A 22624-nucleotide genomic window follows, 5' to 3' on the forward strand; every position below is an offset into this window, starting at 1 on the left:
AGTCTGCAAATTTTAGTAGGTAGGAGGAAGAAGTTGTATGACACAAATGTAAATGATGAAAAACATGATTCTTTGATTGAATTTCCTTTTGTGGGAATGATTGTTCACTTTCACTTTAGTTTGGGATAAATTATTGAAGGTCTACAAAATTCAGAGTTATGATCCACGTTCTAATGTAATATTTTGCATTATCTGGCACCTATCCCTTCCAATGCTGAAAACAATCGCCTATATTTTGGCCACATTAAGTTATGTTGCTCCAGCTAAAATATTTCTACATGAGTATCCACTATTAAATGTATAAAAAAAATTTAAAAATTGAGAGTAAAAAAATTTATATGGTTTAGTAAATTGATCTCTCTAAAAAAAAATTAGAGCAATTTGATTCTGTTATTTTTGAAAGTGAGTAATTAAGGACAATTAACCATTCATACTAATATGTTTTGTCAATGTTACATGATTAGTTCTCATAATTTACAAATTCTATTAATTTGGTCATGATTTAATAAATTTAGCTTATAATATTTGTTGAAATATGTAGATATTGAGGTTAAATTTATTGAATTATTTAGAATAAAGATCTTGGAGCTAAAATTGTTACTAATAAAAATTATATAAAATTGATGTTATACATTAACGCATGAGTTAATTGTTTATTTTTAAAATTGATAAAGACTATATTAGGGGTAAATTTGTTGAATTTTGAAATTGGAGATTGATAAACATCTATATTTGTATCTAATACTGATTGAAGATTGTTAAGATGATTTGTTTTGGAAATTAAATAGAAATAGAAAGAGTTAATGTTTGAAATTAAAAAGCAGTGAATAAATTTATCGCAATTGATTATTACTGGACAATAACTTTTCCCTCTCAATATTTATTAATTGATTTCCAAAATTTTGGAATTAAAATCACAATAATTTTTCTGAAAACATTTATTTCTCACATTTTCAATGACCATATTATCTTTCTAAAACCTTTTTTTAAAGAAAATCAAAATTGGAGTAAAACAATTAAAAGAAATAACTTTGTTATTGTTACTAACAGTTGAGACTACCCCCAGGAGTAACACCAAGTTGATTACAATACCCTGTGAAGTAATCAATCCGAGACTGAACTTTCCGAGGCTCTCTACCACCACACTCCATTGGATTAATGGCTTCAATGGTCGCCCCAAATCCTTGGCTTATGGCTGCTGCAACATTTCTGGTCCAAAACCATAGGGCAGCTTTGAAGGCGATAACAGGGTCATTGGCCACCGTTTCTGGTGCACCTAAACCTTCGAACCCAAGCTCCAAACCAGCTGGTCCATAATTGTAGTTCCATGATAGTTGCAATGGTCCACGCCCATAGTAACCTTTGCCCGGAGCGCATGGATACTCTGTCAATGTCTCATTGCAGTAATCCTTCTTGGCCCCATCTGTCTCTTCTATGTGGCAAAAACCTTGAAACAACAATAACGGCTTATCGCTCAGCATTGAACAATTCTACGTATAGGATGCTTTTGAAAGGACATTATAAGAGATGTTACGTTCAGTTTCATGGCTCGCATGGGCAAAGAAAGCAGCAATCTCACGCCTGGAATCTTCAACTAAGCCAGACCTTGCAAAGCGAGTGAAAGACGTGAGAGCATCAAGAAAAGCTTCTCTGGAGTAAAAGTTTCTGCCTACGCAACTTGAGCCCTGATTCAATATCCCATTCAAGAATTCGGCTGTAACGATGTCAGCTATTGAAACACCATTGTTAGTACAAGGACCCCCTCGGCAGTTTGCGCCGCAGAACTCGGGACCTTCTCCGCAGTACCCATATTGACTACAACATTCATTTGGTTGTTCACAACTGTTAACACACTGTGCTTTCACCATGATTCCAGGCGTGGCTCCAGCAAGAATGAGCGCTAGGATGACAGCAATAAGACTGTTTTTCACCGTGAATGTTGCCATTTTTGGTGGAAATCTGTGTTTGATGCGGAAAAATTGGTAGATATTGGGACTTATTCATAGCTTTGGAGAGAGCAAAAAAGGCGAAAGAAAAGAGTTTAGAGTGAGAGTGTGTCCCCACGGGAAGAAAAGCTTGGTTTCACAGTGTGAAGATCACGGGTCTAGCGACCTAACTTTGACCGGTAATGATGAAAAGGAAGGGAAAGGCCATGGGAAATTTCATTGCTCATCAACATTGAAAGTTCAGCTTGATTATCTTTTTTCAGCTGTACTCTCCCTATGCTCAGTTGCAGGAGTAAGTAATCAATTTGCCTTAGGATCTGAGGGAGGGTCGATGGAACTTCCAATTTCTGCAGGAAATCTGTACTTATAAAGGAAACTATTATCACACATGTATATATGTGTATATTTCTGATTGATGTTTTAGCTAGTTTATTGTACAGGAATAGCTGAATAGTTGTGATGCTTGCTGTCATTGTCATCAAGTTATTGGCTAGTTTCATTAATTTCAATAATTTCTTCCTGTTGAAAATTCAAAGAAGAAAGGTCTCTAACTTGATTCTACTTTTAGTAACTTTTGACTTTTCAAATTGATTGTTAAACCTGAATTCATCCGTTCTGAGATTAGGGTAAGCTATCAATTTCTATTAAACCAATCTGCCAGTAAGATTTTATAGTTGATAATTGACTAATTCTCATTCACAGATCATTATATGAGATTCATGAAATCTTTTAATAAATTGTGATTGTGATTAAATAATTACAAAATTGTGGGATTGTAAAAGCTACTACAAGAGGAAGAAAACATGTTCTTATACTAGGAAAAGCTCAAAACTCAAAATAGCTATACATAATGATGGGGAAAAGCAAATATGACAACCTAAATTTCTGTTCACACATCATATTGAAACTTGGGTCCCATTTAATGGAATTGATTGATTTAAATGTTCCATCCTATATTCGTTTTTTTAATAACTAAAATTAAACACAAATGATTAAAATTCTTTACTATCGGAAACAAAAAAGGGAGAAGAATACATTAGAGGTTACATAGATATTTATGGTACAGAGTTATCAATTGTGCATCAAAATTCTTCACTATATATCAGCTTCCCTCTCTCTCACAAGTTATTATTAAAAATGTTAAATAAAACTTGAATCACACTAACCTATGTGGAAAGGACTTTTGACTGCCCAAGTTTTTTCATCTTGTAAACAACTGAAGCATTTCACCCACCAGCTTCAGATTCTTCCCCCAAGTAAAACATAATTAATGCCAAAAGATGAAAGCTCTTCAAGATAATTGCCTGATAGGTCCCATATTTACATGGGAATGATTCATCTATTGGCCAACAGTATGCAGACATGAAGCTCTTCTGAATGACTGCCTTGGGGGTCTTTTAGTCCTCAACGGCTAATGCTTTCAACTGGGATCTGCTTCACTACAAGCTTTCATCTCTAGACGTCCTTACTGGCTATGTCACCTAGGTTGTCATCATCCCTTTTTCTTAACCATAATAATCCTATATGAACTAGGTTCTTTTTTATGCCTGAAACGACTCGAGCACTCGAGGTTTCAACTATACATATGCAAAGCTCTATTACCATGGTTCATGAAAGCCTGGAAACCCCTAATACCCAGAGAAGCAGCAGTTCTACTGTGAGGGAATTTTGGCTTTCAGATGATGAATGATTTTAAATGTGTTACCCGATTAAGCTTCCCCTATACCTGCTTCAGCTTCAGCCAAGCTATCAGAATTCTCATGTAGCAAGTAGTCACAAAGCTCCAAAAGCTGATCGGCAAGAGGAGGAATACCAGGATTACGACCATCATTGTAGATATGAGCGTTGTAGGCAATCTGCCATACATCATGCCTAAATTCTTCTTGATTTTTGTATTCCATCCGCCTAACCTTGTCCCTTATCGTGGACAAATCCATTGGGTGCTTTACAATGTTCAAGTAGTCAGGGGCCTCCTTCTTGGACACTGGTTTTAAGAACAGATAGGACACCTCGGTATTATCTCTAAGTGTTTCTACAATCCGCTCTAAGATGTTGGCCAAACCAACCTGCAGGGCAATCAATTGAAGAATACATTAAGCAGCAAATTTGATTGATTAATGGTAATAGTTAAGGCATAAGAAAATTTACAAGCGGCTTTACATGCTCCAAACCTTTGTAAGAATCATTTAGTTCTCTCATTACATAATTTTATTTCTTCATAACTCTCATTTTGTAAAAATTTACTAGAGGCTTCCAGATGATGAATGGTTTACTAGCGGGTTTACAACAGCTATACTTGTTCATTTTTGTTGCCAACATTACAGAAAATTCACAACAATTGCAGAACTTTTTGTGATTCACACATAAATTTCTTTCGTTTTTTTTTTTCCTTTTTTTTTCTACAATAACAAAGATTTAGGGTGAGTTTGGATAAGCGGTGTGTTTACTTGCGGTTCATGTAAAAACAGCGGTGGCGGTGAGGTTAGATACTGTAACGATACTGTAGCGTGAGACAAAAAGTAAGCTAAATGCACCGCACCACACCACACCGCCGCCCCAAACCCACCCTTACAGTCCCTCAACAAATGTACCTTTAGTGTCCATTCAAACACATGAAACAGAATTTCCATCAAATACAGAATCATGCGGTTCCAACTATCTATCAAGTATTATGCTTATTATGTAGTTAAGCTCAGAAATCTATTACAATAACTCATAGATTCTGCTTTTCAGATAAAATATTTAAATCCCCCTGTTTTTCACAATAATTTAATTTAAAGTACACCAGTCCCATTTGAGTTCAGAACGTCTGCACTATAAAAAATAGCATTGTGATTATAGAGGTATTAAAACCACCACAGTACCAATTCAATAATGTGTAGTTTACACACATACCACAGAACGAAGCCAAAAAGAAAAGAAAAGAAAAGACCATTATAGTGTTTATGCACATACCATGGAACAAAGCCACAAAATAAAGCATATAAAACTATCCGTGAACTTTCAATCTTAAAGAACAAAATTCAATTGCAATTCTACCAGATCATTATCTGAGCCTAGTTTCAATTTCCATGATACTAGAGTTGATACATGTACCATCAGGAGTTGTAAAAGAGAAATAAAAGAAAAGATAAAACCAAGGCAAACGGAAGCAATGAAGAAGAAATGTAATTACCTCTCCCCCTCTGCGCCGCTTTGTTGGAGGGACATACTCTGCACCATATCGTCCTAACTCAACAGGTTTCCTTTTTGCACCTCGATCTCTTTCCGGTGCTCTTCTGTCATTTCTTCTTGTCCTGTAGTCTTCTAAATAATCCTCTTTTATTTCAGCCTTTTTCTTCTTTTTCTTCTTTGCTTTTTGGCGTTCCTCTTCCTCCCTCTCTCTTCGAATGTCTTCAGTGTATCTTGTGATCTCAGCAAATCTTTCTCGCTCTTCCAGCAGTCTCATTTCTTCCTCATAAAGCTTCCTTGCCCTGTCTTCTCTTATTCTCTCCACATTTCTCCTCTTCTCTTCCTCTTCCCACCATCTTCTCTCCTCTTTAGCTTTCCGTCTTGCTTTTGGCTCCATTAATCGCAAGCTTTCCTGCTTCCCATGCTTCTCAAAGCTTGACAATTCAACTATTTTTTTTGTTTTCCTGTATTCAGGATAAGTGCCTCCCTCTTGACTAAGTTGATCCAAATCAATAACTTCCTTCGGTCGCTTGATTATAATTTTTTTTTGAGGTTGATCCTTATCTTTATCTGCTGGTGGGCGTATGACAACAGAGGGTTTATGAGGTTCAACTTGGTCCCTCTCCATGTTTGCCGGTGGCTTTATAACAATAGATTTCTTATGGGATTCAGCTTGGCCTCTATCGGTATCCACTTGATGCCGTATAACAACAGGCAGCTTATGAGACTCAACCTGCATTTCATCAGGCTTAGCCCTGTTGGAAATAATTATTTTACTAACCTTGGCAGCAGACTTGGCTCCATTTTCTGGATCAGAAGTGACTGGATGGTCAGAACTTTGTGTCCCTCCAGAAGTAAGTTTATCAGACGGCCTATCAGTAGAGCATTTGAATTTCAACGGAAGAGCTTTTGTGTTTGTACTAGATTTTTCACCCTCCGAAGCTTCTACAACTGCTATCTTTGTCGCACTTTTAGTTATGAGCTTCTTTTTCATCATCTTCAATTGGGACTGACCAGAGGGTTCTAGCGAAGTTGATTTCCCTGGAGTTTTTTCCAACTCAGTAGCTTCAACCTGCGTTTCTGGATCTTCTCCATACTTGGGGCAGTGCTTGTTGGTCCTCATGTGTCCAAGCTAGTCCACCAAAAGATAACGGTCGATTATATTGTCCTAGAAAATAAAAAATTAAGAGTCACACTACCTCGATAAGTTGCATACCTGACCACAAGCTCCACAGACAAAAGTTTCTCTCGATGATTTCTTCTCCTTGAACAACTGATTTAAAATAGGAAAGTGAAGTAGTTTAGAATAAGAAAAAGATATCTAATACTCTACATAACATAAGCATACAAAGAAGAAATGCTAAAGAACTTCCCAGGTTGAAATATAAATGACAAGAAATTCAAAAACAATGCTCATGCAATATCTACAGAATATACTCAATATGATATCAACAAGCTCACCTGTCTTTCTATTAAAAAGAAGAAAAAGAAAGACGAAGAGAAGAGCGCACTTGCCTTGACATTGTCTCCCAATATTTTGACTTTAGTTAATGGACCTGTGCTTGGCATACCATTTTTTTTCATTCCTTTCAACTTTCCAGACACGCTTCCTTTAAAAATTCTACTTTCAATCTGCCATCAAAGCACACCTCAGTCACTAAAACCCTTATGCATCTTTAACATGGGCAAAGCTGCCCAAAGAGCAAAGACTAGACAGAATATGTCAAAACAGGTAATATGATTAATCCACATAATTAAGGTTACTTGTCTTACATCCTTTGTATCCTTGACAAAATTCTCATTCATAGGATATGACCCATTAGATTGAGTAGAACGAACAATTTGCTTGGGAATTATGCTTGTTTTCTTAACACGTTGTAAACTCTCAACACCAATGCGTGGTTGTAAGCCGAAAGTCAACCCAGCATCTTCTGTAACAGCTTTGTTTTTCTTCTTTTTTTTCTTCTTTTGGTCATCCTCATCTAACAAGGAGAGGAGTTGGTCAATTACATAAATCATAAATATTTATTCTCCTAACAGAATATTCAGATGATACAAGTAAAACACACTACAATAATTTTCTTGACTCACAATAGAGATTGTGCAAATAGAACATTAACAGGTGAGCAAGAGTAAGTTTGAGGAATTCAAGGATTCGAACTAACTTTAAAGAAACAAGAGTCAATTTAAGAAGTTAATTTAACAGTCATTTCAGCAATAAATGTAACTTCTGTAAAACACACAGCTAATTATTGCAATAACAATTTATTTTCAAAAACTCAAGTCAGGGTGACCACTGTATTTTCTGCAGCAATAGACATTGGGAATCCAGAGAGTATTTTCCAGGACACTAGTTTCACAAACCAAGGGAACATATTGAGCTTCTTAAGGCTAAGTTTATTTTCTTTTCAGCAAAAGAAATAAGAATAAACACTGTGGGGATGAAATAATTGATACCATCCATGAGTAAACGACATAATTCAGCAGCTTCAGCAGCCTCATCTTCAATTTCTTCTTCTGCCTGAGCCTTATAGGGACGTCTTCTCATCTTGAGCCCCTTAACAGCATCTGCTTTGTCAACCTTGTTATTGTTGTTACCTTCTTCCCCTTCTTCGAATTCCTCTGCATCAAGCAAATTTTCTAGGTCGCCAGCAAAGGAATCAAGATCACTATTTGCCTCAGAATCACTTTCATTTTCTTCACCATCAACAGCTGAAAGAGACTGAATTTGGCGATCCCATATTTCCTGACATTTTTCTCTGGTCTGCTGTTGTAACTGAAGAAAGGACATTCGCTGTCCCCGTGCATACTTGCTTATAGTTGTTGGATCAACCTTGACTCCTGATGCAGCTTGCTCACTTGAGAGCTTGCGTATCATAGCAATACGATGCCACCTAGTTTGTTTTGCAATCACTTCATCAGGAACATTGAACTTCAAAAGTACCTGGTAAAAAGAAAAAGCAGTTTAAGAGACAACAGATACAAACAAAAAATTTACAGCACATCTGTAAAAACATAAAAGGGCAACAAGTCAACCATTTTTACCTAAATTTATTATCTTGGAATCAACAAATTGTTCAAAACAATATATCATTGCAGTAAGAATTGAAAACTGAACTTGGTTAAACTAGATAATTGATTATGCTATATAAAAAGTTCAGTTTGGAGTCATGACAAGGGCAAAAGATAAGAGATCGCTGATGGTCCTTGATATTGAACCTATTACTTTCAGACATTACACTGCTGTTCAGCTACATGTCATGTATAACTAACTGCACTATTAGACATGTACTTACTCAAGCAATTAGGATAGAAGCAATTCAGACTCAAAGATTTGTCTAGAAACTCTATTATAAAACCCCACACCACCCTCCTTATTCCTCTTCAGAAAAGCAAAAAGGATTGAAAGAATAAAGCAAAAGCTGTTGCCTTAGCAAACTAGATAATTGATTTCAATGTTCACATCATCAATTTAAATATTTTTGCAGTAAATTTGAAAGTTTCTTTTTTGCCTGAACTCAAACATGTCAGAACATTCATACTTGAATGCTTTTATTCCAATATTATTGACCTTCAGCATGCATACCACAGACAACAAGAAAACAAAAGCTCATTAACAACAAAATCAGAAGTTGTCTTTATTTATCTTGATTCTAGACCTGAATTAACCTATGAAAACTTCTCGAGTCTTAAGCTTCTTTAAATGAAAAGTTGCAGGCTTTCTCCATATTTTGACAGATGCAGCAGCTTAGAGACAACTAATTTATATCTTGTACATACGACATACCATTATGAAGATGTAACATCATAGAATATCCACCACCATCTAAAAGCTATAGTAACTATAGGTAATATCAAAATGGCAAAAGAAATTTGACAAATTTCTGTCAGACTTCAATAATAAATGTGTTTCTGCAATAAAAACTGACCTCTCGTGCTGCCTCCATGCTTAATCTGCGGAGGTCAGCATCCGTACCAGTCACACTAGAACCTCCACGAGCAGCTGCTGTTTTCTTCTTCATCACAGCATTTGACACAGGAGCCTTTGGAGCAGTACGGACATAGCTAAATCCTAAACCTCGACCAGAAGGATCACCAACACCAGTTATCTCCAGGCGCTCAATATTATCTCTGTCCTGGAAAAAGGGAAAAGTAGAAAGTAATGATACAATAAAACAGCAAATTCTTACTTAACAAGCCACTTTCCCAATCAAAACATTTTAAAGAATATTATTGGAAAGGTCAACTTCATAAGATGCGATTTTGTTGCTTTTATCTATTTGAAAAGCAAAAAGTCAAGTGCTTTTTTATTAGCAGAAGTTGTATTTACCTGGCTTGTACATGCAACAAAATTGCTACTCAGATTCCATGGAGTTATCTGCAGCTCCCGTTCAATGTGTGATGCAGCAGCCAGAGCTATAGCTTCATCAGGGAGTTGACTCATCGCAGATGAAACACTGGTAAGAGTTGTTAGTCGTGTAATTCCTAAATGTTTAAGCCGATACAGGCCAGCTTGCATGCTTTCATAGGCACACACCTGAACAAGATTGAGAAATTAAAAAATCAAGATAGGTGAAATATATGGAAGCGCATGCATTTCTAACCTCATAGCCTTTCTATGTTCTCACTTCATAACACACATTTTGAATCATGAAAGGGCCACAATCAATAACAAATCATCTTGTTTTTCATTATGTTTTTATTCTCCAATAGATGGAAATAAAAGCATATTGATTTCACATATGGATAAAAAATTAATAGAAGGGGTAGAAATGCAGAACCTTGCGGAGGAAAATTTTATTTTACTATTCAATTATCTTCCACAATAGTTTTTAAGGACAATAAAAACACCGAAAAGAAGGTATAAAGCTTGTTGGTTTATATGGTACACATAAGGAAAATACCAAAATAAGTGTAAAATCAACAACCAAGCAGATACTATCGTAAAGGCATGTTATTTGATATTATCCACCAAACACACAAACCAATGTTTTACCATATCTAACAGGAGAAATATATAATATATACATATACATAATTTCGTTTAAGGGTAGAGAAAGGGCTTCATGCATGAACTATTGAGACAAATGTTTGCTGCAACTGAGCCAGCATTGTTAAATTAATTCTAAATACCTTCTAAATACCTTTTCTATATTGTAAAAGCAATTTGCCTACATCTTAATTCTGCTTGCACTTATAACATAGGACTCAAATATACAAGGCAAAGAGAAAGAAACAAATAAGACAAAGATAGTGAAACTCACATGCTCCGGAGACACCAACTTCCTAAGAACACCTTCAGGTGGAATGTGGAAATCTGGCTTCATGGACCAAATCTGTCGTCCATTTTTATCCCTCTAAGATGCAAAGTAGGCAGGTGTAGCAAATAAGTCAACAGGAGATAATAGAAGAATGAATCAGAAAAGTAATAAGCATTAAAACATGAGGATCATAGACATAAATAGGAATATAAAGCAGGTATCAAGCAACTTTTTAGTTAGCCAGAATTCAAAAAAAATAAAGACTACAAAAATTACCCGCAAATAAGCACATTCCTTCAGCTTTTTCCGGACAATTGCATCTGAAAGGTTAGGAAAATGAGTAAACAACTCATCTGTACCCATGAATGGAATCAAACCACGTTTGGCAGATGTGGAAAACTCCCGATACACATAAACCAGCATTCTGTTCATAAGATATGTCTGAATATTCTTTGATCCAGGAGCAAATACCTCCATGAGAGGCTCCTGCGTAAGGAAAATTGGATAAATCAGAAAGGGAAATATGCAGTATGCTGATTCCTTAACAAACTAACAGGGCACATTATATAAACTCAAATGAACTAATGTGCACATACCATCCTCTACTAGATGGATTTATCTTGAAAATTGCAGGACTGGCGGAACAAAAAGTAACAAACAACAACCAGCCTATTCACTAAGACCTTGCTAAGTATCCAACTGAAAACCAATTAGAAATGGGCTAAGAAACCCCAACCTCAATATGGGTAAGAAATAAGCATCAAAACTTATGCATTTAACATCCCTAACTGAAAGATGTACCATCTTCCATTGGAGCAGACAAGATAATTCTCGAGCTGGAACTACTTAGCACGGAAAACTTCCCATAGTTTAACAAAAATGGTGCTGAAGTTAAATTAACAATCTGTTAGCATCAGAAACCTATGTTCATAAACATGCGTTTCAGTCTATGCATAAACACAATGTGTATAAATTCACATACAAGTACACCAAGCCCCAACCACAGATAGAAGCCTCAATCTAGTCTCTTTGTCCTTTGTCCACCGTCAACTTACAAATAATTACTGTTACTTGCAATTGTTCACACAAAGTTTAAGTTAGAGAAGAGAACTATGCAAAATTTAAATTTCTGACAACACAAAAGTGACCATAGGATATTTGCTTGTTCCAGAAAAACTCACACCCCGTAAACACATGATGAATTGATTCAACTCTATTGATTCTAGCAAGGAATTCAATGGTAGTCTACTTAATTAAAAATATATGTCAAGCACATCATAGACTACAGCATCCAGTCCTTATTTGAAGGTTAAACCAAGCTGATCACTGGACAGGCCATGCCCTAAAATTGAATGGATGCTAAACATTCTACATCTCTTCTCTAAAAATTTACTCATATCTGGCCACAAATACAAAGCATATAACTAATAATATAACAGGAAGAAAACAGGCTCCATGCTGGTTAAGATTTCTTTATAAATGCCAGTTCCATCCTGGCTAACAGATTTCAACAAGGGCAATGCTAATACAGGTGTAGACAGGCAGCCAACACATCAATCGACCATATGGGCAGAACAAGTAACATGCAGCACAAAATCAGTAACCTGAATGTAATCAGCACCAAATTGCAACAACTCCGTAGAATTAATGGAAGGCTACATGCAGAAAAACCTATAGCTGAAACAAACCTGTTGTCCTACAACAGCAATCCTATCAATACGTCGTATGGAAAGCTTTCCCTTTGGTGACCTAACCAATAGGAAGTCAGTTGATGGCACCTTGTGGGAAAATATGGGAGCCTTGTACATGTTTGTTTCTAGAGATGACTGGCTATAGCCAGCTTTGATATCTCCAATAAAAGGTGATTTATCAGCTGGCTCTAGAAGCAGAACATTTCCCAAGGTTTCGTTTCCATTGCGTAACAATCCACTAGTTTGATCACCCGAAGATGTTTTCTGATAGTAGGTGCACAAGTTTGCACCCATCCCCACATTGCTCAAAAGTAAAGGCCTCTCCTCACAGTACCTGAACCGTGAAAAAATAGTGAAGGTCTCTTGAGAATTCCATCTGAAATATACCTATTTTCACAAGAACCCTAAATTCATGATAATAAAAATTGTTCATATAATAATAATAATAAATAGGAAGCATTTACAATAATTGAAAATGCTTAATTTATATCCTTCCAAGGGAGAAGAAAAAATTAACAGCTAATGCTAAGAAATGCTACTAAAAAGATAACAAGGTCTAGTCCTATTATTTCTTGTTCTAACCCACAACATAACAGAAATGGTGTAGAACTAATTTCCATTATGTGAAAATTAGCTCAACAAGGATCTTTGTTATGTTTAAATTCTCTCCATCAAAAGGAAGTAAACAAAATCTATCAAACCCAGAAATTCAAATAACAGAACATGTTTATTTCAGACTACAGAGACAATTTATGGTATTTTAGGGTATTTACTTCAAAATTATACATGTGCTTCCACATTGAAAGCTTCCAGAGTTTAGCAGTTTATAGTATAAAAGATGGACAGACACAAGCTTCAAATGCTTCATCAGATAATGGCTAGGTCAAACCAGAGCGTGGAGAACATGAGAACAGTTAAAAACATCAGAAACCATCACATAACCAGTACATTAATACCTAGCCTGGCATATCTGCTCAAACATGATGCCCAATCTTCCCAAGTGGTAGGAAAGAATAAACCTTCCTCTACTACATAGGATTAACTATATGGATCATATGCTACTACTATGCTCCATTGGGAAGATGCCATAACACAAGATTTTAAAATGTATTAACAGGACATAAAATGGCGTTGAAACTTACTCCATAAGAAAGACATGACCATCTTTCACAGAAAGATCAGATTTTTTCTTAAATGCCCCAGGAGGCCGTAAAGATTTATTCTCTCGTGGAAGTTTTTGTGCCCTTGGCCACAAATGTATTCTTGTGCGAATAAGATGAAGCAGAGAATTTGGAGGAACATTTTGGGCGGCAAGAGACATATCGTCTTCAAGCTCCTTCCCAAGATAAAATATTTTCACTGTTTCTGATGGCTTGAAATCTACAATAATATAATCCCATAATGAACTTTTAAGATCCTTCAGATATCCAGACATCATAAAGTTCATAAAGCAATAACTTAAAAAGAGCAAACATATTCTGGTTCATAGCTAATAAAACTGATATTTGAGTACCTAGCTTTTTAGAAGCCTTTGCTTTTACAGAAGAGACCGTTTCCTCAGCATCAACATGTAGTTTGCTACCTTTGCCTCCCAAGCTCTTCAATATGACTTTCATGGGTCCTTGTGTTGGCAGCCTCCCTTGTTGCCTGACAGCAACCTCGATGTCATGCGGATACCATATTGCTCTTGGGCGGTGAAAATTTGCTAAATCTTTACTGCAAGGTCACAGATTAAACTCAAAAGCTGAAATCTCAGGCAATGAACATTATATTCACAGTATTGCAAAGCAAGTATTGTGAAAGAGCTAGAAGTAATATAAAACAAAATGTTTAACCAGGAATACACCAATATAGCATGACATTGTTCTAAAGAATTTTAAAAGCAATAACATAGAGAGAGATGATAACAAATATGCAAGATCAAGGCTTATTCTGCTAGACAACAGCAACAACCTACCCAAGAGCAATTGTAATAGTGAAAATCCTGTAGATTGTGCCAAGATTGGCAGCCAACAGTCGCTAATGAGCTATTAACTACTCTAATCAGAAACCAAATATAAGAAACCTTCAATCAAAAGGACTCTGCTTTTGTTCTAAAAAAATACCAGGGCAATAAAGAGAATTTTTTCTTGGATAAATAATATAGTGCCATACCAGAATCTTCCTCATTGCTAAAAATTAAATCAAATGCTAATCAAGGGTGCATTAGCATAATGCACCAGGGACTTGTTTGACTAAAGGGAAGAGGGGTAGATTGCTACAATTTCTCTAGTTTCAATATCCTTTCAATACAGAGGATGGTTTTAATATTTCCATCATAAAGATATTATGGGCTACCATTTCCTACCTTTAGAAATTCTTAACCAACAAAGTCAGTAAATTAGTGCTCCCTTCTCAAGCAACCCAAACATCGGGAACTTTATATTATCTTTCTCCCTCTACTCCATCTCCCTTTGTACCCTCTCCTTCCCTTCCCCAGTAGTTGGCATGCATAGGATTTTATACAAAGTCAGACCAGGTAGAGACTTCAGTCTCTCCTTTACTGTACCCTTTCTACTCTCTTTTCACTAATTAGATGAAACTACTTTTATAAAACAAACTGAACTTCATTTTAGTAGATAGAATAAATCGACATATATTGCCAATAAATTTAAGCCTGAGAAAGAGCTGCAAAATTTTTATGAATTTTCAAACTGAACACAACTCAATTGCAAAGGCCAGTTTATGTACATATATCAGCAGCACAACAAAATAAACAAATAAGCATGTATTCAAAGCTACCAAAGGAAAATACAAGAATTGAAACAATAAAAAGATATAATAAGAACACCAACTTGCTCAACTTCAACTTCATTGTTTGAAGTTTAAGTGCAGGTGCTGAATGATGAACTCTGACACCATGAGCCATGCGTTTATTAGGATTTGATTGTAACTGCTGAGAAACTTTACGGTTCAAGTAGAACTTATCATTAGCAATATTGAATTGCCAACCAGATTGATGTTTATGATCCAAGACCTCGGAAGAACGACTGCTTGGCTTTGCAGATCGAGCAATGACCATGGCCCCGGCATGAAGCTGAAGATGTTTACTTTCATTGTTATCTAAAATTTCAAAAAGCATCTGTTCATCTTGAAGATCAAGAATTAGCTTAGGCTTTGCAATAACACTATGTGGTTCCCATATAATATTGTCTAACCATGACCCTTCAGTTATATCTTTGTTTTGCAATGTAAGTTTTCTAAAACACTTCATCACATCACTTTTATCTGGGTCCATGGTAACATCTGTTTTACCATCAGAATCATTTAAGGAATCTACTCTCAACTGCGATCCCAGCCTCAAGAGTTGGGGATGGAATCTGCTTTCCAAGAATGGCAGGTCCATAGGTCCTGAAGAAGTTTTTGAGTCAAACGATTCCAAGACAATAGAGGAATGACAAAGGCCACTATCATGGTCCTTCTCATAGGATTCTGTAGACTGCTCAGAAAGTAGATTTTGCCCCGTCTCTGGAATGGTCTCTCTTGAAACTGACGCCTCCAAATCAGAGACACAGATTTCAGGACTCTCCAAAGAATTGCCACTTCTTGCAGGTGAATTGTCCCAAACAATTTGTTCTTCCCAGTCCAACTGATCAAGAGGAAAAAACCTCGGACGTGAAGGTGACTGCAACCCAGAAGAAAGATTTACTACTACCCCCTCTTTCATTGCCTCTGGATTTGAATAACTATCCTTAACATGTTCTTCACTATGTTCAGAAATTTCCAAGCCTCCTTTCACCAAAGCGTCATCCGTAAATTCAGATCTATCTTGTTGGATGGCATTTTCCCAACCAATAAATGAGAAACCTTGACCAGCGTCCTTTAGAAACGCCTCTTCATCCTCTTCAACAAGATCAGAAGCATCCATAGATTTGTACTTCTCTGGATAAATGACATGGAAAACCAAAAATCACAACTGGTGAAAACGAAGGGATCTAGGGAACTGGCAACTAAAGTCACCAAGATATATTTTCCTCTGTTGCTTTTATTGCCATAAAACGTTCCATATCAATGGCCAAGAACACAGACCAAAGGTGCAAGTTTTTTTGTGCATATGAACTCCAAAATTGATGTCATGCACACACTACTAGATTTAACAACACATTAAGTATGAAAATTTTATCATAGACAACACACCTCTATGAGTGAAATAGCCACGGTCTCTTTTGGCCGCTTTCTTCAAGGGCTCATGAATACCAAATATTTCTGAAAACCGTAAGATTACCATACCATCTTCTACACATAAAACAGGCAGAGGTGTGGAACTTTTAGAATCCAACGGCTCTTCTGGAGCATCAGGTTCCTCCTGTTGCAACATTTAGAATAAAATCCATTTTTCCTTATCAAATCAAAATCAAGAACTGATTTACAAAAAAAAAAAAAAAAACATTTCCTGTTAGAGTTTGTCATAGTTGAGAACTTAAAGAAACAGAACTAACTAAGCAATCATGAAAAAATAAAAGCAATTTCCTACTCTAAGTTTCTGAACAGCAACCTTGTTGCGAAATATGTCCAGTAAAGTTATTAAAAGCAACATTTGAAATCAGATACCAACCTCTCAAAGAGCAGTCAGGAAGGGGGGTGAATACAATAACTTCTTGTACAAACATGTCATTATAACAAAAGCAATTAGAGGGATAATGCTTGAAGCCCTCTATTATTAGACCAAAATGGAAGTAACAGCATGAGAGTTTACAGCTAGACCCTACTTTAGCAAAAACCAAATATAACCCTGATGCCTTAATACATAAGAAATAAACATTGTGCTAGTTAATAGAAACCAAAACATTGTCTTAAATCTATATATTGAAAAATTAACATTTAATTAGGGGGCCTTATTGTGTTGAACAACTTTAAAAGGCTTAGACCTCACTTCATTACACAACTTAAATTTTCTTTGAAATGACAATCCAAAAGGAATATCTGCCCACAGAAAATCATGGTTGTCCAAATATTTCTCACACTTCTAAAAGACAAATTACACTTAAATTCTAAAGACAATAATAGTAAGAGCCAAATACTACACTGAATAGGCACCTGAAGATCTTCAGTACCATCTACTTGATCTTCACTGTCTGAAGAGCCACAATGTACATCATGCCCAGGACATTTCTCCACTTCAAATGTTGCTGCAAGATGCTCTTCCTGCTCAACTGAAAAAAGGTGCCAAAATTCAGTCAAGCAAAGAAAAAAGATAGGTTTGTCATAAACACTGCAATCAAAGGTGAAAGATGCCATAAAAGCACCCGACCAAGGATTGCTTGGGTTTCCAAGAAAAGCACATGGAAAAGAATTAAGGACATTCTAAAATAAGTGAGAAGATATCACATAAAAGAAATAAACTTTCTCTATAAAAAACAAGATTAATATGTAAGCTATTCACTTTCTCATTTCTCACAAAGAAAATACGTAAGCTAATCAGTTTGTAAATTAACTAGAACCAGAACAAAGTAACCACTGCTAGTTGATCCTAAACAAACAAGCATGTAAGAGAGCTTAACTTAAATTACCTTAGTGGGAATAGATTATATACATCAGATAAAAAAGGAAAAGGAGATATATAAAGAGAATGTAACTCAATATATGTAATTAAATACATAATCAAGTAGATTCAATCCATAAAAAAGGAAAAGCATATGTTCATCACCTAGACACATAAAACTAGCAATTCTTTCTTATTCCGTTAATTTAGTGACTATGTAGAAGACACAAAGATATCACTTCCACTAATCAGAAGATAGCATATCGTAATAATAATAATAAAAGATCATGTTGGTACATAACTAGGGGTGAATCCGTCTATATTCACAACCCAGTATAGAAAGTAATTAAACCATTACTTAGCAGTTAATCAGTAGAAAGAGATAACCAAACAAGAAACCAGCTTTTTATAACATCTTTGTGCATGTCAAGAGGCTTAAAATTCCATGTCTACAGTTCACACACAGACAAATTTGTAGCACACATTTTGCAGCAAAATAAAAAAAGAATTTCATCAAATCTATTACAAGAAATTTTTACACAAGAGACAATTTGACCACCTATAACCAAATCTGAACTTTCTTATTTAATTTATAAAATATAATAAGAAAGATTGAAAAATGAGGAAAAACCACAGTCCAAGTTGTGTAGAATACATAACTTTTTATAACAATCATTACAAACGAAACAGGCAACCTTCTATTAGATATATTTAATAGTATAAAAGACCTACTGTCTAGAATAATGAACACGATTAATTTGCCAACATCAAACTCTTTTCTCTTCAGACAAAAAAAGACCTATCGATCAAAAGATTATATGAAAGGTACTCAGGGATGAGATAGTTGTTATCAAACATTCAAGACCCTAAATACGAGCAAAGGCACCCAACTAAGAGTATTGGATTGTCACTACAATGATTATCAGTTAAGATATTTTTTCTCAAAAAAAAAAAAACCTAATATACTGCCAGATAGAATTAATCATTACTGAACTAGAAAAATACTGCAGTTCAATGGTGAACCATATAAACAATTTGAACCTTGTATATGCTTACCTACCACCTCTTGTTCTTTTTCACTTTCCTCATCCTCGTCATAATTTTCATCATCGAACACGGAGGCTTTAGGTTCCAAAGCAGAAGAAACATCAGCACTAAAATATTCCTTTTTGGGAAGTAAATGGTCCTCCTCAGTAGCAGCTTGAATCTCTGGACCTTCATACTCCTCATCAATATCTTCATAGTCAATAGCATTTTCATACTTCTCATCATAATCTATCATAGAGAAACCACATTGAACACATAATCAGAATATTAGACGAGTGATAGACACCAGATTGTTGTGAGGCATAAAACCCTTTGAGCAACACAACTTGTCCAAGCAATGACATATAGCCTCCATAGCCTTTTAATAAAAAGATTAAAAATGAGTAATCTACATTCCAGAAAATAACAAATATAGAAGAAACACATCACACATAGAGGCACGTATCCTGATGAAAGGAAAAAAACTAAGAAAATCACTCAGAATTATGAGGATTACCAATAGGAGACAAGACCAAAATAGTAGGCTCCGCTGGGGCATTAAATTTGAAACCCTTTCTGATTTTCAATCTCAAGAACTGGCTTATGCAAGCATGATAGCAAATATTCTATGCTTCATTATATCATTCTTATGGTTTTTGGCTGAGGGTAATTGCTCATGAATGCAAAGCAGCCTTTACAAGGCCACCTAGCCACCAGTTCAGTAGTAGTTAGGGAAAGCAAATCATGGAATCTATACCCAATCAAAAGTTACTCTGTAAGCACTAAGTTTCCTAGAAACATTATGGTTTGCAGTTGAAACTAGCTCTCACTCTATGCCCGGACAATGCCATATGCATTCAAGCACATTAATAAAGGAAACTTTTAACTTTCCAATATCATTTTTATAATCACGACACTAATTCGATCAGAAATCAGTACCCCCGACAGTAAAATGAAAAAGTTTCCAGTCGAATCCTTCATTAAGTAAAAATGAATCAACTATCATTCAGAAATCCAGTAGACTCAAGACCAGGAAAACAGCTCCATCAGGTATCAAGTGGGCTTTTTATCACCAAACACTAACTTCAGTCAACAGGCAGAGAAGTTCCCATAAAGCATCTTAAAGATTATTCGTACGGAGCCAGCATAAATAAAGCATGGTCAACAAGTTGAAGAAACAAACAAATTAACAGAACATCAAAAGTGCATGAGATAGATTTCCCAGCCATACAACATCACCTTGGTCAGCGGCATCAGCTGGAGTGTGCGGTGATTTTTCTGACAACTGACAATCAAACAGTGTCATTAGCAAAACAAGCCCTCACTTAAAAATAATAATGAAACATTATAGAAGATAGCCTGCATTAGATTTATTTATTTATTTATTATAGCCTGCATTAGATTTATTTATTTATTTATTATGAATCATAGATTCTTAGGGGGAAGAGATAACCCATAATAGAACAACATACATCTATATCTGTAAGAGATGGACCCAGCTTGTCTGCTACCGCAGCGAGATGTTCCTTTGCATCCTGGAAGAAATAAAGTTTGTTATCTGTAATGAAGCTGCTAAGAAGAAAAAGATACTTAACAGGGGAAAAAACAGTACGAAAATGAAAATCCTCAGCCAAACATCAAACTAACAGCTTAAATAGACAGTGCAAGCTGAATTAGCATGTTATCTCTTGCAAGGTTTATCAGGTTCAGGAAGAGCTAAGAAGTATGAAGCGAAATCGTGGGTCCTTTAACAGAAACAAAGTCCTTCAGATCCAAAGGAAGCTAACCTCAAATAATTATTATATCATTTATAATTCCCATATATAATCCAGTGCCACAAGTTTTTTTTTTGTTAGTTTAAATGTTAAATGATGTGTCAGTATCATTAGTGCTTTCGACTAATTTGCTTGGGTTCACTAGTCTGAATTTGATCCTAATTTAGTTACAGAACATTCTTTTCTATGGCCTTTATTTTACATGGCTTGAGTCTTGTAATTGAACTAGATGAGATTGGCGAGTTTATTTCTCCAAACTTGTAAGAGTTTCATTAACTTGATTCATATTTAATGGAGTTGATTTTGACAGGAATTTGCAGAACAAGCGAGTTTATAAAAAACATGGTTATTCTCTGTATTTAAATTACATTTAGCGATTCATCAAATCAAATGAACTTTTGCACACAATGCACTTCATTCTAAACTCAATTAGAAATAGTTCACTGCAGCATCAAGATGCTTCCGTTCCACCACTCTTCAGGTGCAAAATCCAAATTAATATAAGCCTAAATCTAATTGCTCCTTAAACACTAAAATAAGTACATTTACTTCTCCAGCAAAAACAAAAAGAAGCATAAAAGGCAAAGTGTTGCACTCTCCTTCCTCACATCAGCTTCATTTTATCCTATGCCCTCATCCAAACCCAGCTCCACCAAAAAGGCGAAGTGTTGCACATTCCAAACCCATCAAGAACTTGGGATTCCACGTACTACTTAACATACAAAGTAAGCAAAGAACGAGCTTTAAAGGCTTCATAAACGCATAAATTGCCAACAATTTAAGCTCCGAGAAGAAAAGGGGATCAAATTATAAAAGAAAACTTACGTCATCAAGATAATCAGCATCAAGATCACCGGAGTTATCGACATTTCCAAACATAAAACCCAGAAGCCGATTACTCCCACCAGCTTCCTCCTCGTATTCTTCTTCATCGTCATCTTCATCTGCTCAAAAGAATAAAAAACAAATGGGGCTTTACAATTCAATCCAAAGTAAAGGAAATGAAAGTGAAAAAATATGTGAAATTGAAGACCTGGGAAGCTAGAGTGACCCATATTTCTTTATTTCTGCAAATCGAAGAAAACTGAAGAAAACCCAGAACAATTTAACCTAACCTAAACCCATGAAGTTCTTTAAGGGCTTTGGGGATTGAACTGAGAGAGAAAAGAATTAGAGGAAAGAACAAAATTTCGGTTTGATGGTTAATAAAAGAGGGAAATTAACAGAAAAAAATTAAAATTAAAAAATATACATTTATCTGAATTTTTATAAAAAAAATTGTGAAAATTTTATTTAAGTGCTGGAAAACGAGCGACAAATTAAACTGAAATTTGGTTGCAGAGGCCAGGGGTATATATAGAGGAGCTGTCGTCGAGTTCGATTTTTAGAATCTTAACGTAAATGGGCCAATTACCCACGTGTCTAATATCCGGTCCGACTTGAGATTTTTTAGCCTTTTTAACTGTTTTACGGCCCAATTTGATTCCTCGGAGTTTTTTTTTACTATCTTCATAATTCATTTCGGTTTTAATTTTAGGTTTTAGAGTTTATTTTAATAATATTATCTTTATTTTATAGTTTTTAAATATTGTTTTGTAAAATTTTTAAAATAAATTATAAATATTTCTTAAAAATTCAAGTAAATAAAAAATTAATCATAACTCTTATATATTATATTTCAAAAAAATAGTTTTTATATAACACTTTTAAGTTAATTTTAATATAGAATCATCATTTTCACATCATACTAATTAAATAAAAATTAAATTAAATTAATTTTAGCAACCGTAATTTTAAATTTATATTCCAAATAATGTGATGGCTCGAATTGGTTTTTTATTTCTTGCTTACCTTGAAATGAAGGGCGGTAGCAGAAAGGTAGGTAGGGGTTTATCCTCCCCTAAAATGGTTTACTTTTTGAAATTTATAAAATTTTAAAATACTACATGGTAATTTTATATTTTTCTCTGTAAAATAATAAAATTTTAGCTCATATAAAGATATAATATATTAAATGGTGAAATTATATTTTAATTCTTATAAAATTATACATTATTTTCGGTTATTTCTTGATAAATTTTTTAACTTCGTCCTTGACTAAAATTTCTAACTAATCATATTTATTTCAAAAATAATAGATTTATTATTATTATTATTATTATTATTGATTTGAGGATGAGTTTGAATTATTAAATGAATTGAATTTGAGTAGTGTAATACTTTACTTAAGTTG

The 22624-nt window shown here is 35.0% G+C and overlaps 2 protein-coding genes across 2 annotated transcripts; both read right to left on the bottom strand.

Moving 5' to 3' along the window:
* Positions 1-864: 864 nt before the first annotated feature.
* LOC107896801 (endochitinase EP3) lies at positions 865-2833 on the bottom strand. The gene is made up of 2 exons (XM_016822081.2): positions 1535-2833; positions 865-1447 (listed from the first exon to the last, which is right to left on the bottom strand). The coding sequence occupies exons 1-2, from the start codon at positions 1944-1946 to the stop codon at positions 1044-1046; spliced, it is 816 nt and encodes a 271-aa protein (XP_016677570.2). The 5' UTR covers positions 1947-2833; the 3' UTR covers positions 865-1043.
* A 136-nt stretch (positions 2834-2969) lies between these two features.
* Positions 2970-21718, bottom strand: LOC107896800 (transcription initiation factor TFIID subunit 1). Its single transcript, XM_016822080.2, has 21 exons — positions 21425-21718; positions 21217-21335; positions 20089-20151; positions 19856-19901; positions 18647-18865; positions 17146-17261; positions 16246-16414; positions 14904-15990; positions 13583-13785; positions 13212-13449; positions 12067-12403; positions 10655-10864; positions 10382-10474; positions 9448-9654; positions 9047-9253; positions 7575-8061; positions 6891-7099; positions 6633-6749; positions 6334-6390; positions 5122-6249; positions 2970-4012 (listed from the first exon to the last, which is right to left on the bottom strand). The coding sequence occupies exons 1-21, from the start codon at positions 21444-21446 to the stop codon at positions 3656-3658; spliced, it is 5691 nt and encodes a 1896-aa protein (XP_016677569.2). The 5' UTR covers positions 21447-21718; the 3' UTR covers positions 2970-3655.
* Between the last annotated feature and the right edge of the window lie 906 nt (positions 21719-22624).

The sequence above is a fragment of the Gossypium hirsutum genome, chromosome A10 (genome assembly GCF_007990345.1).
Source record: "Gossypium hirsutum isolate 1008001.06 chromosome A10, Gossypium_hirsutum_v2.1, whole genome shotgun sequence".
Lineage (NCBI taxonomy): Eukaryota > Viridiplantae > Streptophyta > Magnoliopsida > Malvales > Malvaceae > Gossypium > Gossypium hirsutum.